The following is a 16621-nucleotide window of genomic DNA, read 5'->3' as shown; positions in this document are numbered from 1 at the left end:
TCTAACCACCTCCTTCCGTTATGTATCTGACCTCAGAGCATCCCACCATGGACCCAAATATTGCATTTCCATCAGCTAACATCACAGTTAGCTTGTTGGAAACATGTTTAATACTGGGAAATACAGACAGTATATGGGATTTAGTTATAGTACTTTGATTAATCATTGAAGAAGACTTCTCTTGTCACCTGGAGGTTTTTGCACCTCCAAATATACCTGGGACAGTGTACCTTAGGTTAAGGGCTGGTTAAGAGGGAATAGGTCTTCTGTAAAGTGAGAGGTGGGCTCTGTAACTTGGAAATTTGTAATTTGGAAATTTTCAGGCAGATCACTCTAGGCAAGACTTTATGAAAGTTGAGGATCTGGAAATTGATTCTCTTAAAACTGCAGAGGCTCAAGTAACCTTTAGAAGACTTCATATAAATGGAGACCCTAATATTTGAAGACCATTGAACTGGACAATCTCTTTGGTCCTTAAAAACAGAGAGATGATCATTTTATCACTTTCTCGCTTTGCGTAGTCTCTAAATAGCATCTGTAGGCAATTCAAGAAAGAAAATTGATAAAAAGGTCATTTATTTATCTGCTGATTGCTAATGGACCTGGTGTATTTTTCATTGCCCTCATATAGTATTTATACATATATATACATATACAAATCTATTAAAAATTTACAGTTATGGGTTGCCTGGGTGGCTCAGTTGATTAAGCATCTGGCTCAGGTCAGGATTTTATGGTTTGTGAGTTTGAGCCCTGCATTGAGCTCTCTGCTGTCAGCGCAGAGCGCGCTTCTGATCCACTGTTCCCTCTCTCTCTGTCCCTCCCCCATTTGTGTGCATGCACATGCATTCACACACTCTCTCTCAAAAATAGTGATTAAAAAAAATTAGTTATACTAACCTATGTGGCGGTGTATACTCCACAAGGTACTAACCCCACTTTAGTTTTAGAGTATAAGCTATCTTCTTAAACATTAAGTAGTAAAATAATTAATCTTATATTTCATTTTCTGAGGCAGTTTTGGATGGTATGTAGAGTATACTAAACAGTGGTTTAAAATATTTGATTTGTATAACTGAAAATGTGCCTTTTTATGAGGTTAGTGGTTCTAGAATGATTATATTTTAGAAGGATATAAAATAAGATTTAGGTATCACATTGTACATCTTATACAGTATTATATGTCCGTTATATCTCAGTAGAGCTGGGAAGGAACCAAGATTTAGATTATGTGGTTAAAATCTGAAAAGTAGATGAACTTATCAAATGCTCATTTGTCTCCGTGTCAAAGTCTGGAAAGTGGGCACAGTTCCTAGCAGCTATTCAGGTATTGCCTGTATCTGGCAAAGAAAATACCAAGTCATCTATTTTAAGTACCTCTTAAATCCTCAGGGTGAATATATCTTCTTCACCCCTGACTGGAGAGCGAGGGTGGTAGGCAATTGGAATTAGCAGACTGGGAGGTCAAGTTCCAGATCCAAGAAGATTGAACAAGGGATTAATTATAAAGGAAAGGGGAGAAAAACTAACCATATCCAGATGGCAGATCTCTTAAAGAAAGAAAGGTGATCCCCAATAAGGGGAAGGCTTTGTTGTTTGTTTCATTTTGTTTTGTTTTATTGCTAACCTGCTTTTTAAAGTTGTTCCTTCCTTGATCTTCTTTTGTATGTTTTACTTAAAACCACATTTGATTGGTCACTTTCATGAACTATTGTCTATCATGGGCACCAGTTATGACAATTGATATCTTGCTTCAAGTTGGGCATACCCTGTTACCTCTTTCCCATCCACTATTTTTCTGTTTTCTGTAGCCTTCTCCATCTGTAAGCCTGGGAAAACTTTATGGATAACCAAAACCAAAAATACAGGTTTCCGAATGCTTACTTTCAGAACTCCTTTAGTACATGGCAGAGTTTTCATTGAAAGAGAAATAAAGATAAATTTCTGAAGTTTTCCAGAGTTTTTTCAAAAACTTAAATTTATTCAGTTGTATGTTTTATCCTTTGGTCAAATGTCCTTTCATGAAAATATAATGGTAGTAGAATATTGTTTTGTTTGTGTTTGGTTATAATGGTCTCTCTCGGCAAAATAAAATGTTGGTAAGTATTGTTTCCCCAAAATTTTGGAAAGTTTTATTGCTCTTTGAAATCCATGTAAATGAAATTCCTTTGAAAACTTTTGTATAAAAATTGCTACATGTCTGTGTACATAGTGGCCTAGTAACACTGGTGCAGAAGTATGTGAATGTATTTGCTCATGTGACCACACATAATTTAAATGAAATTTGTTTGTTTTCTGTTGTACTCAAAATATAGGTCATGTAACACAACCGCAGGAGAACCTTACTAGGTCAGCCTTGTGTGGTCCTTGCTGTGATTTTACTGTTGGTCACATGAAAGGGTGAATCATCTGGTGGCTTTCAGGAACCATAACCCTTTAAAGAGATCCCTAGAAGAAGCTGTGTTATATCTTTGGGGATTTAGTGTGATATTCAGGTTATGTTATAGCCCTTTTCCCCCCCTTTTAATCTTTTACCTGGCCCTTTCATTTCTTTGTCTGAGTTTCTTTGTTTCTCTGACAAGTTTAAGTGAATAAGCTTTAGCGTATCTATGTGTGTAAAGAAGAATTTCCCATTAAAAAGCGGTTAGGCTATGATATAATTTAAATGGTTTTTCTGATCCTCTAATGAAAAAAGGTTTTATCTGGAAAAAAACAAAGTGAGGTAAAAAAGTGATCCTTCTTCCTGTGTTTTCTACATCGTAAGCAAAATATTGTATTACAGTTTCCTAAATATCACTTTAATAAAGATGACTAGAAATGTGGTGCTAATTTACGATTTGAAAGATCATTTTTACTGGTGAGAGGCTTAAAAATTTTTAGATATGTATCACCCTTTTTTTTTTTAGAACACTGGAATATCAGTTCATTTGATCAGAAGTCAAGTATTTTTACAAGGCTGAAAAACTGAAAAGTATCTCACATATGAAATATTGTAAATATTTCCTTTTTTTGAAGTACATGTATTTAAATAGGTTTAAAATTTTGAGCAGACTGTCAGAAGATAATTGTACAGCATGTTTATTTTCATAATGATTGAGTACAATAACAGAATTTTGGGAAAGAAATTAATTAGCTTTAACAAATTTTGCCAGGAACTTTTGTTTTAGGGCACATACTTTAAATTACTTAATTGTGAATTCTCTGAATTTGCCTTTAATTGTTGCTTTTAGTGTGGTTTATTCTAAGTGTTTTAAGTCTCCATTTTTTGTTCTAAAGTTTAGATATGACACAGTTGAAGGCATGTAAGTGGTTGTTTTTTTTTTTTAAGGATGTAAAGATTATTAATAAATTTGGAATTTAAAAGCAAGTTTCAAAATATAGTCTTCTATTTTCTCCCTAAGGTTATCTAAATAAAAATCAAGATAAGTGTTTACTTTTGGTTAGGTGGACGCATTTTCACGTGCAAATTATACCAGGAATTCTTTAAATTTACATGAATTGCCTTTTTCCTCCCAAGGATAAAATTAAATGAGCATTCTGTAGATAGGTCATTATAAGTAGGAATATATATTTAATTTTAAATCAGTCTGAGTTTCTAGTTTATTTAATATATTTACAGTTTTGAACCATGTTTTCAAATTATGACAGTATTGGATAATTTCAGTTGCTTAAACATATTCAGTTAAAACTGTCAATTAAAAAATAGTTATTAGATTATTTCTTTCCTTGAGGCTAAAAATGTTCTGGGGGTTGGAATAGGTGAGGTTTATAGACTCTCTCAAAATCTAAAGAAAGTTTTGGACCCTCTCACCAGAAAAATGCTTGCACAGACACACACATTAAGTATGTTATTTCATGGGATTCATTGGCAACCTGCTCAAGAAATCAGAAGCCCCTATGCCAAAAACAGCTGCCATAGATATGAGAACTATATTAGCAAGAAGGGCCTTAGCTTTTAATGCAATAATAATATTTACATTAAAAAAATTATTTCAGGGGCGTCTGGGTGGCTCAGTCAGTTAAGCATCTGACTTGAGCTCACGTCATGATCTCACGGCTCATGGGTTTGAGCCCCGCCATCAGGCTCTTCGCTGACAGTGCAGAGCCTGCCGTGGATCCTCTGTCCACTCTCTCTCTGCCCTTCCCTCGTGCTCTCTCTCTCAAAAATAAATAAATAAACATTAAAAAGGTGTTTTTTTTTTTTAATTTATTTCAGCCTCACTTTTTGAATGCAGGTTTTTATTCTAAGTTAATGTTTGGTTTAGTTTCATTTTCAGAACTTCTGATTAATTGTTTAATTGCTAAAATATACTGCAGGTTTGTGAGTTTACTTCTGGTGAAGACTATCCCTCAGTTAACATTTTATTCTAATTTACACTAATTTGCAAAAACAGATCATCTTGATCACAACAGTACTTCATGCTTTTGTCCTCCCTTTTTGCTAAGAAAAATCCATAACCAGTATTTTGTCCTGTTGCTCTTGTCAAACAGGTTCCATCTGGCTCTTTTGTCCTTCTCTTTGATAGGGAAGAGTAGTACTGTAAAAATACTCAGACTCATTAAGAGACAAATCCACCGTAATCAGAGTGTGTCACATCAAGATTAAAGTGACTAACCCTAGAAATTATGGGTGAAACCCAGGGCCTGATTTTGTTTTTGTTTATAAGCCATGATTTAATTTTTTAAACTGCTTTACTTAGATAAAATTCACCAATTTAAATGTACAATTCAGTGGTCAAACCCTGTGTATGTAGAGGCAAAATAAACATTTTTATCAATGCAGTCAGAGAGGGCCTGCCTCTTTAAGTTGTTCTAGTATACTGAAAAGTTTTCAGAGATCCTCAAAGCCACAGAGTATGTTTCTTTCCTCCCTGGGATTATACTAAGTTACTGATACTTTGATGTTTCCTTGTGTCTGTAAGTATACTAACCATAATATAAAGCTCATCTGCAATATTTTTCAACGTGAAAATTTTGAACAAAATTGTGCAGAGAATTGAGCCTGTGGACCTTAATATTAGTAGAGTGAAATACTTCCATTTAACTATGCTTGTGTCTGTTTTCTGGCATTTCAAAAATAATTACCAGGATATTTATTTTCTTCTGATTCTTTCTCGTGTATGTATCTGTGTATGCATTTTTTATCACCAAATACATCTTTTAAAATAAGACAATAAAATATTTGAGTTAGGGGGAATGTAGCAGTGAAATTACCATAAATGGCCTAGAAATGAAAAATGTTCTAGGTATTGACTAGTATTCATTTCCAGCATGTCAATTCAGTTACTAAAATAAGTCTGAATTAGTGTTAATTAACTTATAATTGTAGTATCAGTAGTTGTCTTAGAAGAAGAGATTATAGGGGCACCTGGGTGGCTCAGTCAGTTAGGCATCCAACTTTCGCTTAGGTCATGATCTCGCGGTTTGTGGGTTCGAGCCCCGCGTCGGGTTCTGTGCTGACTGCCAGCTCAGAGCCTGGAGCCTGTTTCGGAGTCTGTGACTCCCTCTCTCTCTGACCCTCCCCTGCTCACGCTCTCTCTCTCTCTCCTAGAAATAAATAAAACATTAAAAAAAAAAAAAGAGATTATAACAGGTCGAAATTTATAGAACTAAAAATAAGCTCTGTATATTAACCTCATTAGCTCAGTTCCTTTTTTCGCATTAAAATTTTGTTCAAAGTACAAAATTAAATAATTTTCTTATTTTCCATGCTGTGAGTATAATTTGGGAATGTTTCCATTTTCCTTCTACAGTTTATTTTATGTGCCATCTTTAGATCTGATATGGTATGCCCTAATTAGGTTTAGAGAATCCTCCTGTTAACAGTGTGTTATTTATGTTTTCGTAATAATTATTCACTAGAGATTCAAGTTTAAATATAAAACTTTGTGGAAGGAAATTCTAGATTATAAATATAAGTTCTGGAGCTTCTAAAGAATTTTTAATGCATTTATACACAAAACTTCAAATCTGTGTCACTTAAGATGGTGTTCAGAATGATTGACAAATTATTTTCAAACTTATTTTTAGAAAAACAATTTAGGTGCTCCTGGGTGCTCAATCGGTTAAGCCTCTGACTTTGGCTCAGGTCATGATCTCACAATTTGTGAGTTTGGGCCCCATGTTGGGCTCTATGCTGACAGCTTAGACCCTGGAGCCTGCTTTGGATTACATGTCTCCCTCTCTCTCTGCGTCTCCTCTGCTCATGCTCTGTCTCTCTCTTTCAAAAGTAAATAAACATTAAAAAAAATTAATTTAAAAAAATTTAGTGATAACAGCATCTCATTTGTTTTCATCACTGTTTTAGAGTTTTGTATTATACTTTTCATTTTTAGACTTTTGATGATTATCCTTAATGTTCACAACAGGAGCCCTCTTGCACAAATGGAAGAAGAAAGAAGGGAGCATGTAGCTAAGATGAAGAAGATGGAGATGGAAATGGAGCAGGTGTTTGAGATGAAGGTCAAAGAAAAAGTTCAAAAACTGAAGGATTCGGAAGCTGAGGTAATCAGCCTAACATTGTCACCTCTTATAGGCACAGAATTTTTTTTTTTTAAATAATAAATATCTTTAATAGTATGGATAATAAGACCTTTCTACACATAATTTTAAAAATTTAATATAATGTCCTGTGGCGCCTGAGTGGCTCAGTCAATTAAACATCCAACTTCAGCTCAGGTCATTATCTCACGGTTCATGGGTTCTAGCCCCACTTTTAGCTGTGTGCTGACAGCTCAGAGCCTGGAACCTGCTTTGGATTCTGTGTTGCCCTCTCTCTCTGCCCTCCCCCGCTTGGCTCGCTCGCTCTCTCTCTCAAAAATAAACATTAAAAAAAATTTAGGGTCACTGCCATAATGTAATAAAATGGAGAAATAAAAGCAACCACTTTGTGTATAATATATGTTTCAATATATTAGTATTTGGACACATATACTTGGTAGGAATCTCTTAAAAAAAAAACAATAAAAAACAAGCAGAGGCACCTGGTGGCTCAGTCAGTTAAGCATCCAACTCTTGATTTTGGCTCAGGTTATGATTTCAGTGTTGTGAGATTGAGCTCTGTATTGGGCATGGAGCCTGCTTGGGATTCATTCTTTCAAAATTAATTAATTAATTTAAAAAAAAAAAACTATGACCGTTGTTGTTTTTGTTACAGGCTTAATTCAGTAGAGATCTAGAATACTTCCATCTTGTTTGAGTCCTCAGAGGACTGCAGGAATAGCATCTTAGCACCTGTTATTAAGATGACATTTTGGAGATGAAGTTTAGTCAACCTTTATTAAATCTAAGAGTCTGTACTCTTTCAGTAATTAGTGAATAATCTGGAAAATCCATTAACAGAAGGGGAATAAAAACAGGAATAATCTGCATTACCTCCAAACTTAGATTTCGTTGAAAATCTAAGTGTAGTTGAATTTACATTTGCTATAGATATATTTTAGAACTTCCTCCTAAGAGTAAATGTTACAAACAAATAATTATGGAACTGTAGCCAAAGAACCCTTCAAGAGTTTTTTATCATTTCTATAAATGGTGAAAACAGTTTTGAGAAACTTTATTACTCTTTGAAGTCTGAAATCTTCCTTAGCATGAAAGAACTGTAAAGAGATCAGGCCAAGTTTCCCCTAATACTGTAAGCCATGTAAGTATATAAATATATGGATGAAGAAACCTATCTAACCTTCTTTAATACAGTGATTTGTTTTTTCAACTTCATTAGTGCAGGAAGAGTTTGTTTAAGGTATAGCTGCTGATGTCCAGCCACATCAGGCACAGTACTAAGCCTCCTTCATGTATTATGTCATTAAATCCACACTGGAACCCTATGAAGTAGATATTATTGTCCACCTCTTTTATTTTCATGAGAGGAAGGCTAAATTAACTTGGTCAGTGCTGCATGCATAGTTATAAGCCATTATTTGAACCCACTTAATTCTTTAAGTTTGCTCTTATTCACTTGATAAACCCAGTCATCCATAGTTTCAAGTCGGAAATCCTAACAAGCTCTGGAAACTGCAAAACAGACATAGAACTAATAGTTTTATCCTACTTAATGTGAATATTTATAAAATGTACTGCAAAAAATAGTAATGTGTTTGATTACAGGTGCTACCCTAGGCAGCCCAGGAGGTGTTTTGTAAATGTAGTATGTATATATTTCTAAGTAGTATTGCCATTCTAAAATCTGAAGTACTCAGAAGTTTGGAAGACATCTAACCCCAGGGGTATCTTGAGAGGGACTGTAACCTGTACTTTTTACCTACATGCAACTAACACAGAAGATACTTCTATACAACAGAAATGTATACATAAAGAATGATGAACATCTGTGAACTTACTACCTTGCTTAAAAATTAAGACCTCATTTGTTCATTTGAGGCCCTTCCCTGTGGTAGCACTCTTTCTCCTTCTCAGAGGAGAAATTGTGTGTTTTTGATTCCCTTGCATTTTTTCTAGAACTAAAGGCATTTTCTTGCATTTCGATTTTCTGATATTTTCTTAGTACCTTGTTTGCTATGATCAGGAAGATGATATCCTATATTTGATTCATGTTTGCTTAAATTTATCTTAGATGGTTTTATTTTGTAGGAATTGCATGAAATATTTGCAGTAGGAATAAATAGGAAGTCCCTCTCTGTGGGTTTACAAAATAATTGAGAAAATAAATTGTATGCAAAATATCATTATAATCCAAATTCAAGGTGTTAACTCACTGATGTAATATGATCATTAGAAGAATATGATTCCTAGACATCTGAAGACTTTGAATAGTTTTGGGGTATTAAGTGTATTTAGATTTAATCTGACTTTATTAATAACTTTTCTTCAGAAATGGAGACTAGTGCATAAATGACATTATTTAGTGATCCATTAGATGAGCTCTTTGCTTCTGCAGTTACCTTGTGTGAGAGTTTCTACTTCTCAGCCAGCATGCTTATACAGCATTAATTTTCAATGTAGGAAAACCACCTGCATTGGAATCTCTGGGGCTTGTTGAAATACAGATTTCTAATCTTAACACTGAAAGATTCTCATTACAGTATATCTTGGTGAGGTCCAGGATTCTATATTTTTAACATTCCTGGTGATTTATATGAAAATTAACATTTGAGAAACCACTGCTTTATACGAATTCGGGGAGCTTGCTGTGATTTTGGAGCTCTAAATTTAAGTCTTTGTGTACACCTGTTTTTGTTCCATTTGTCTCAGCTTTCTGAACTCGGATTTAGGAGGCAGGTTCAAATCCTCATTCTTCAGTTTTTCTGGCTAATGATCTTGGGCAAGTGACTTAAACTCTGCAGCTGTTTACTCATTTATACAATGAGGACAGTGATACTTGCTTTGCTTCTACATGTTTATGAGTAATGAAAAACGAGATCATAAGATAGGATATGTCCATTGTAAAGTGCAGCACAACTATAAACATTTTGCACGTTTTTTTCCCCTGTTTCCCAAGATTATTCTCTTGGATCACTGGCCTCCTATAGGAGGAGAAAGCCTAGACAGTGCTTTTCAGGTGGCACTCTGATTTTATAGCACTGAACTTAGTGCTCATAATTTTATCATTAGGATGCCTAGGTGAAACCTACTTCTGTTCCTGATTTCTTAAACAGTTTTATTTTATATATCATGCTGTGATTTAGCTTCAAAGGCGCCATGAGCAAATGAAAAAGAATTTGGAAGCACAGCACAAAGAATTAGAGGAAAAACGTCGTCAGTTTGAAGATGAGAAAGCAAACTGGGAAGCCCAACAACGTATTTTAGAACAACAGAACTCTTCCAGGTAATTAATATCAGATTCCCAAGAAATGTGTGTTAAAGAATTATTGTCTTGTTTATTTTAACAACATTAACATTTTAAAAGGTATTACCCATTATCACACAACCACAGTTATTTTTATGGATGAATATTTTTACATAAATGGATGCAATCTGTCTAGTCTACCAGTATTTCTTTTCATTACAACCATTTTCCATGACTTAACAGGCTTCATAATTACAATGGTAGCTTCATAACATTCTCCCCAGTTGACTCACCATAATCAATTTCTTATCTCCTCCCCTCAATTGTTGGATATAATAGTTGTGTGCGGTCATCGGCAAGCATGGAAAACACTGCTTCAAAGATCTTTTACACAATTTCGGGCTGTGTTTTAATTGTCTTATTTCTTTAGGATTAAGTTTTGAAGATAAAATTTTGGCTGTGTAATTCCAAATACAGTTGATCAATTACTTGTTCTTCATTTACACAAAACTCCGTAATATTTGAACCCTAGTTTTGTTCTTTCCCTTGTTAGTCCCATTTAAAACTGAAAAGTTACATCCTCATAAGAATTCTACAATTTACCCTCCCTGCTAAACATTTTCAAGGTTGGACATTTGTTCTATAACGCTATCCTTCTTTTTAACTTTTTCCCCAGTGAAGAGGAAAATCTGTTTGTAAAAGCAAACATAGTAGAGAATGCAAATAGCAGTAAAAGAGAAGGTACCCTACTTGATGTCAGCTGATCTTTTTCAATTTGCACTTTTATTTGAGAAGAATTATTCTCATACATTAAAACTGGATTTCTATCCTCTTTTCACTGTTTATCCTGAAATTTGGTCAAATATTTGATTGTCTATTACAGATTTGTATTGTCCTTATTATTCACTTCTAAGTCTGACAATTTTTTAAGTAAAAAAAGTAATGTTTGAAAATCTAACAGTTGTAGTTGGGTTAGCCATTGCTACCATCTTATGTTATCTATAATGTTTATATCATGACCACTCATTTTGATTATTTTCCTTGAATCATTTAGAACCTTGGAAAAGAACAAGAAGAAAGGGAAGATCTTTTAAACCCTCTATTGACCACCAGTTACGTATTAGTTGCCAATATGCCAGCTTGGACATCAGTGTTTGTTGGATCCGTTTGACCAATTTGCACCAGTTTTATCCTTAATGATGGATTTAACAGCATGACAAAAATTATTATTATTTTTTTTGTTGTTGATGGAGATTAAGATGCCTTGAATTGTCTAGGGTGTTGTGTACTTAGAAACTAACAGCTCTAAGTACCTTTCCTACATTTTCTTTTCTTTTTTTTTATTATTAAACAGATGTCTTCAATTTAATGCAAGAAAACATTTTACTGTTGTACAATCATGTTCTGGTGGTTTGATTGTTTACAGGATATTCCAAAATAAAAGGACTCTGGAAGGTTTTCATTGAGGATAAATTGCCATAATACGATGCAAACTATGCTTCTCTATGATAATTATAATACAGAGGTTCCATTCAGTACAGCGTATACAATAATGTAATTTAGTCTAACACAGTTGACCCTATTTTTTGACACTTCCATTGTTTAAAAATACACATGGAAAAAAAATCCTATATGCTTACAATGCACCTAGAGCTTTTTATAACAACCTTTTTTTGTTTATTTGTTTTGGATTCTTTAAATATATGTTATTCTCATTTAGTACCCTCTTTAGCCAGAATCTCATTACTGCTTCATTTTTGTAATAACATTTTATTTAGGTATTTTCCATATATTGGCCCTGCTAAAATAGAATATAGCATCTTTCATATGGTAGGAACCAACAAGGAAACTTTCCTTTAATTCCCTTTTTACACTTTATGGTAAGTAGCAGGGGAAAAATGCATTTATAGATCATTTCTAGGCAAAATTGTGAAGCTAACGACCAACCTGTTTCTACCTATGTGCAGTCTCTTTATTTTACTAGAAATGGGAATCATGGCCTCCTGAAAAGAAAAAAAAGTCACCATTCTGCATTTAGCTGTATTCATATATTGCATTTCTGTATTTTTTTTTTGTTTGTATTGTAAAAAATTCACATAATAAACAATGTTGTGATGTAATAGAGTGTGGGCTCTTAAATATTCTACAGTTGATATACAAGACTAGAATATGGGGAAAAAAACATCAAGTTGAATTTGCCTCCACAATTGTAACTCTTCTATTGTATGTTTATTTCATTTAGAATATGGTCAGTGTATTGCTTTTCTAATTTATGAGATCTACAGTTATCTTTCCTCATTACTCTCATTAATGTTTATATCTCTGAGAACAAATCCCAACTCATTCACATTAGGTGAACTCTCAAATCCCCTGGAAACTGAAATTTTCTAACTGGAAAGACGGTGCAATTTGAAGATCAAATGCTGTCGATTTTAACATAATGCTTTATGGTATGTTCAATATAATTAATGCAACACAGTTCATTACCTTAAGTTTCATCATGTTTGTTACTTTTAAAAAATAATGATCAAAGCAGAAGGAGGTAACTGCTAATTCATATTAGCCAATATTTTTGGTTTCACAGGCTAAAGGATTTAAATAAGTCCGTATGCTTAAAAAGATCCTTATTGCTTTAAGAAAAATAGATCTAAAATGTAAAACATATATTAGAAAGATTATTCATGTTATAGTATCTTGAGTTTGTATGTAAGTTCACCCCAGGGTTACTATTTTTTTTAATGATTATTTTTGAGAGACAGAGCACGAGTTGGGGAGGGGCAGAGAGAGACAGAGGCACAGAAACCCAAGCAGGCTCCAGGCTCTGAGCTGTCAGCACAGAGCCCGATGCAAGCTCAAACTCACAAACCACGAGATCGTGACCTGAGCCAAAGTCAGACGCCCAACCAGCTGAGCCACCCAAGCTCCCCGAGAGTTTCTACTTTTAAAGTAAATCTCATGAGACATTAAAAACATGATTTAGGAATACCATAATATTTATTCTTATTTGATGGCCATCACTAAGAATTGTCTTAGAAAAGTTTTGTTAGTCCTAAGATGCCTTCTGCTATTGAAGAACGTACATGGTGTGACTTTTTAAAAATAAATTTCCTATTATTCCAAGACTAGAAACCAGGTGTTCCAGAATAACTGTAGGTAAATATGCAAGAGGTTTTTTTGTTTGTTTGTTTGGTTTGGTTCCTATGTTAAGAGAGCTTGGGTTAACACCTGTAACCAGAAAGGTTTGGTTTTAAGGAGTTAACCTACTGAGTTTGGAGGATGCAAAATGAAAAATTTTGTTTAGACCAATTGCCTAACTGGTGAAGTATTACTGTTAGAGTTCTAGAAACAAATTCTTATAGTTACCATTCAAAAATTCTATATTGTGGTAAGTTTGTAAATCACCTTTATTCTACTACCCTGGTAAAAACTTACACAAATCTTACCCATATCATACGAAAGGTTTTACCTGAATCTGATATGGGACCTATACGACCTTACTGGATCTTTTGATTGTTGGTTGACTCCAGGCTTTTAAAGCATATTGAGGAGTATTTTTGCTATATGGCCTGTGTATTTCTGAGAACTGCTATATGATCGATCATTGAATACATTTAACAGGAAGTCATAAAGAAAGCCCAGTATGTAAACAGCAAAACAGGCAATGCTTCCATTGTCCAGAAGCATTATATAATTGAAGTAACTACGATCTTTCTAATTACACGGCATTGACCAAGTCAGCACCAATCCTGCTGACTGGTTTGGGCACTGCATGGCAGAGCTTTACTGCCACCTAGTGGGTTGAAGTCTACTGGTCTCATTATAAAGTTCACAGTGGGGGAAATTGATAATGAATTGCTTGGACACATGGCTTATTTCTATGTAGCTCAGGTTATACTCTTGAAAGCTGAAGAGATGCAGGCTCCTGCCTCTCAGACTCATTAGTTGGGTGTCACTGAACCACCTGCACATTCTGAGTCTTCCCACCTTTTGTGCCTTTTATCCTCTTGGAGAAACTGACCGAAGAATGTGAAGGTCAGTGTAGAGTAGGTGAGAAAAAAAGAGGAAAGAGTGTAAGATGGCTTGGTAATGTAGCAAAAGGGAATGTTGACTTAGCAAGTCATCTAAGATCACTATCTCCAAACTTTATCCTGTTTCCTTATTAAAATATTTTTGAGCATGTATCCATAATTAACAATTGTATGCATGTACTGGTGTGTTACTGTGAAATTATAAGACAAAATTTTAAAGTGGGAGGGGGAAGTTTAACACCCTTCTGAAACCCGATTAAATACCTACTCATTCTACTTCGGAAGCCATTGATGTAGGTAGTATACAGATCAATAATCATTTTTGTTGACTCCTCAAGGATGTCCTCTTGAAGACTGCTGTGGTATCCTATTTGATGTGAAAGGAACAGTTATTGTCTGCCACTCCAGTAAAGTCCTTTCTAATAAAAAGCTTGCAAATGTAAACAAAAGTCCGTGTATTTCATTCAGAATATTTTCCTTACCCTTTGTAGTAATAACAGTTATCCATGTATTGAACACTTAACCACATTTCAGATGATAAGTCAGTTTTTATGTACTATCTTCATCAACCCTTAATAGGTAAACCAGCATTGCCCTTTTACAGATGTGGAAACAGGTTTGGAGATGTTTAGTGACTTACCTAGAGATAAGTGGTCTGGCAGAGCTGGAGTTCGATCCAGTCTTGGTGATGACATCAGGGCCCGTGTGCTTTAGTCTTCTGTCAGGTGACCACCCGGTCTATGCTAGAAAACACTGAACACACTAATCATCTGTGTTCAGATCCCATCTCTGTGTGAATTGGGCATGCTACTTTTCCTTTCTGAACATTTGTTTCTGCAGCTGTCGGGGCCCGTATCTCCCTTGCTGGTTCAGAGTGAAGATTACATTCTGACTGCACATGTGAAGGTCTCTGGACCTTGAGAGATTATCCTTGGATGTTGATAGAAGCGATGACGCCGGGGCGATGACAAACAAGAGTATTGTTTCCCCCCAGTTTTAGGTGACTACATTTTCAGTAAGTTTGCATGGTGCGTTGATAGGCCTCTAGGCTTGCATGTTTGTAGACACAGCCTTTTGGAGTTACTAAGTATGTTTCAGCATTAGGGCATGCCGTGGAAATAAGGTAATTTTGGCGAAGAACGGGGTTTTTTGTTTTTTTACAGTGCCAGTAATGGGAGTTCTAAATAATGCCATTCTTTGCAAGTAATGCTGAGATGGTTTATCATAGTATCTCATCTCTGACATTGCTAAAAAAAATTGCTTCTTTTCAAGCAAATTGGTTCCCATGATTTGGGATTAATCCATAGAATGTTCAAAGTCTAATGTCAGCCGTTTTCAACAGAAAATGCGGGTTGACAATTTCCTGTGTTCTTTAGAAGCCTTTCAAAGCTTCACAGGAAGAATGAAGACTATTCTTGGCCTGAACATTTGCCCCGTGGGGTGCTAGGCCCAGCCAAACAGCCTTGTATTAGCAAAGGAGGGTCAAGTGAAAGGAGACCTTGTTCTGTGCCAGCCTCTCAAAGGGTAGCCTGAAACCCTGTTGGCTACACAGAACCACTGTTTAAGGTGCAGTGTTTTGGACCTGCCGAAACCTAATGCCATTCGGGCTTTCTGAAATCCTTTGGGATGGGGAAAGGCAGTAGTTGACACCGGATCTGTGAAGACATGGCGTAAGATGGGGAGTTGGTGTGGTGGATGGCAGGACACTGCCAACAAATGTCTGGTTTCTTGTTTTCTCTTCCAACGGGGCCCTGCTTAGCTTCCTAGCTTTCAGGTGTGTTGGAAGGTGCAGCTGTTCGTCCTGGATATTTACAATGAAACAGACCCCAGAAGCCCCTTGGGTATGGGGCTGGTTCTCACCAAAACATGAAGTACTGAACTAACTTGGTCTAGCAGGGGCTTACAACTTTCCTTCCCTCACTTAATTCCATTGTCTTTGAATTTCACTGGTCTCTTTCATATTTAAATATATGCTCCACTAGACTTGAAGGCACAGAAAACTTCCCTGTATTTGGGATAAGCCAGTAATTTAAGCAACTTGGCAAGTGGTGGGTGAAGTCGTGGTGTCCTGGCACAGCCCTTGGTGTTCATGTGAGCTCTTCTCCCCCCCCCCCCCTTCTTTTCAGGAGTGAAGGAATATATATTTTGTCTGGTGGGAGTGGAGAAAGCTGTCGATTTTATTACTAGGGATAAGTCTCATGTGATTATATAAATGTATAGCTTAGTGTGGTTACTTAAAAAGGAAAAAGCTGTTAACATTTCAGGAACACAGTTCTTTCACCCAGAAACCAAAATAAAATCCTCCTGAGACCTCAGGGTTGCTAAATAGAAGTGCCAGGAACTCAGGTTGGCATTTTCTCTCCCTAAGTTCTACTTCACTAGTGCCTAATTAGACCCTGCCCCTCTTATTTAGGTGCTTGGAAGATGGAGTAGATGCCACTGAGGCAAGCCTGCTTTCTGTGATCTCTGAATTCGCATGGGGTTGGCCCCATTATACTTCATGTCCTGAAGAGAGGAGATGGGCTTTTTTTCCAACTTGTATGAGAGGTGATGGACCCATCCTACCAAATGAGAATATTGTGACAATACTCAAACTAGGAAGAATACCTGTTTGTCAAATGAGGGGAAGTTCAGCTGGAAACCTGAGGGAAGGAAACAAAACCAGAGAAGAATGCAACAACAAGCATATCGAGCGCCTGGTAGGTGCCAAATACATATAGTTCATGTCGAGTCTCAGTTGAAGCTCAGCAGAATTCACTGATGTGGTCATTTAACCCCTTCTTGAAACAAGCCTGGCTGGCTCAGTTGATAGTGTGTGCAACTCTTGATCTCAGGGTTGTAAGTCTGA

The 16621-nt window shown here is 35.7% G+C and overlaps 1 protein-coding gene across 1 annotated transcript in view; it reads left to right on the top strand.

Annotated features, from left to right (window-relative positions):
• The window catches only part of SEPTIN7 (septin 7), a 78342-nt gene extending 66477 nt beyond the window's left edge, over nucleotides 1-11865 (top strand). Inside the window, exons 11-13 of the mRNA XM_077775333.1 lie at nucleotides 6369-6504; nucleotides 9645-9784; nucleotides 10800-11865. Coding sequence (XP_077631459.1) covers nucleotides 6369-6504; nucleotides 9645-9784; nucleotides 10800-10839 — 316 coding nt within the window. The 3' untranslated portion in view covers nucleotides 10840-11865. The remainder of the gene's footprint in view (nucleotides 1-6368; nucleotides 6505-9644; nucleotides 9785-10799) is intronic.
• Nucleotides 11866-16621: the final 4756 nt, after the last annotated feature.

The sequence above is a fragment of the Crocuta crocuta genome, unplaced genomic scaffold (genome assembly GCF_008692635.1).
Source record: "Crocuta crocuta isolate KB4526 unplaced genomic scaffold, BGI_CrCroc_1.0 scaffold197, whole genome shotgun sequence".
Classification (NCBI taxonomy): domain Eukaryota; kingdom Metazoa; phylum Chordata; class Mammalia; order Carnivora; family Hyaenidae; genus Crocuta; species Crocuta crocuta.
Note: the sequence above shows the minus strand (reverse complement) of the source record. Positions and strands in the feature narration are given on the sequence as shown.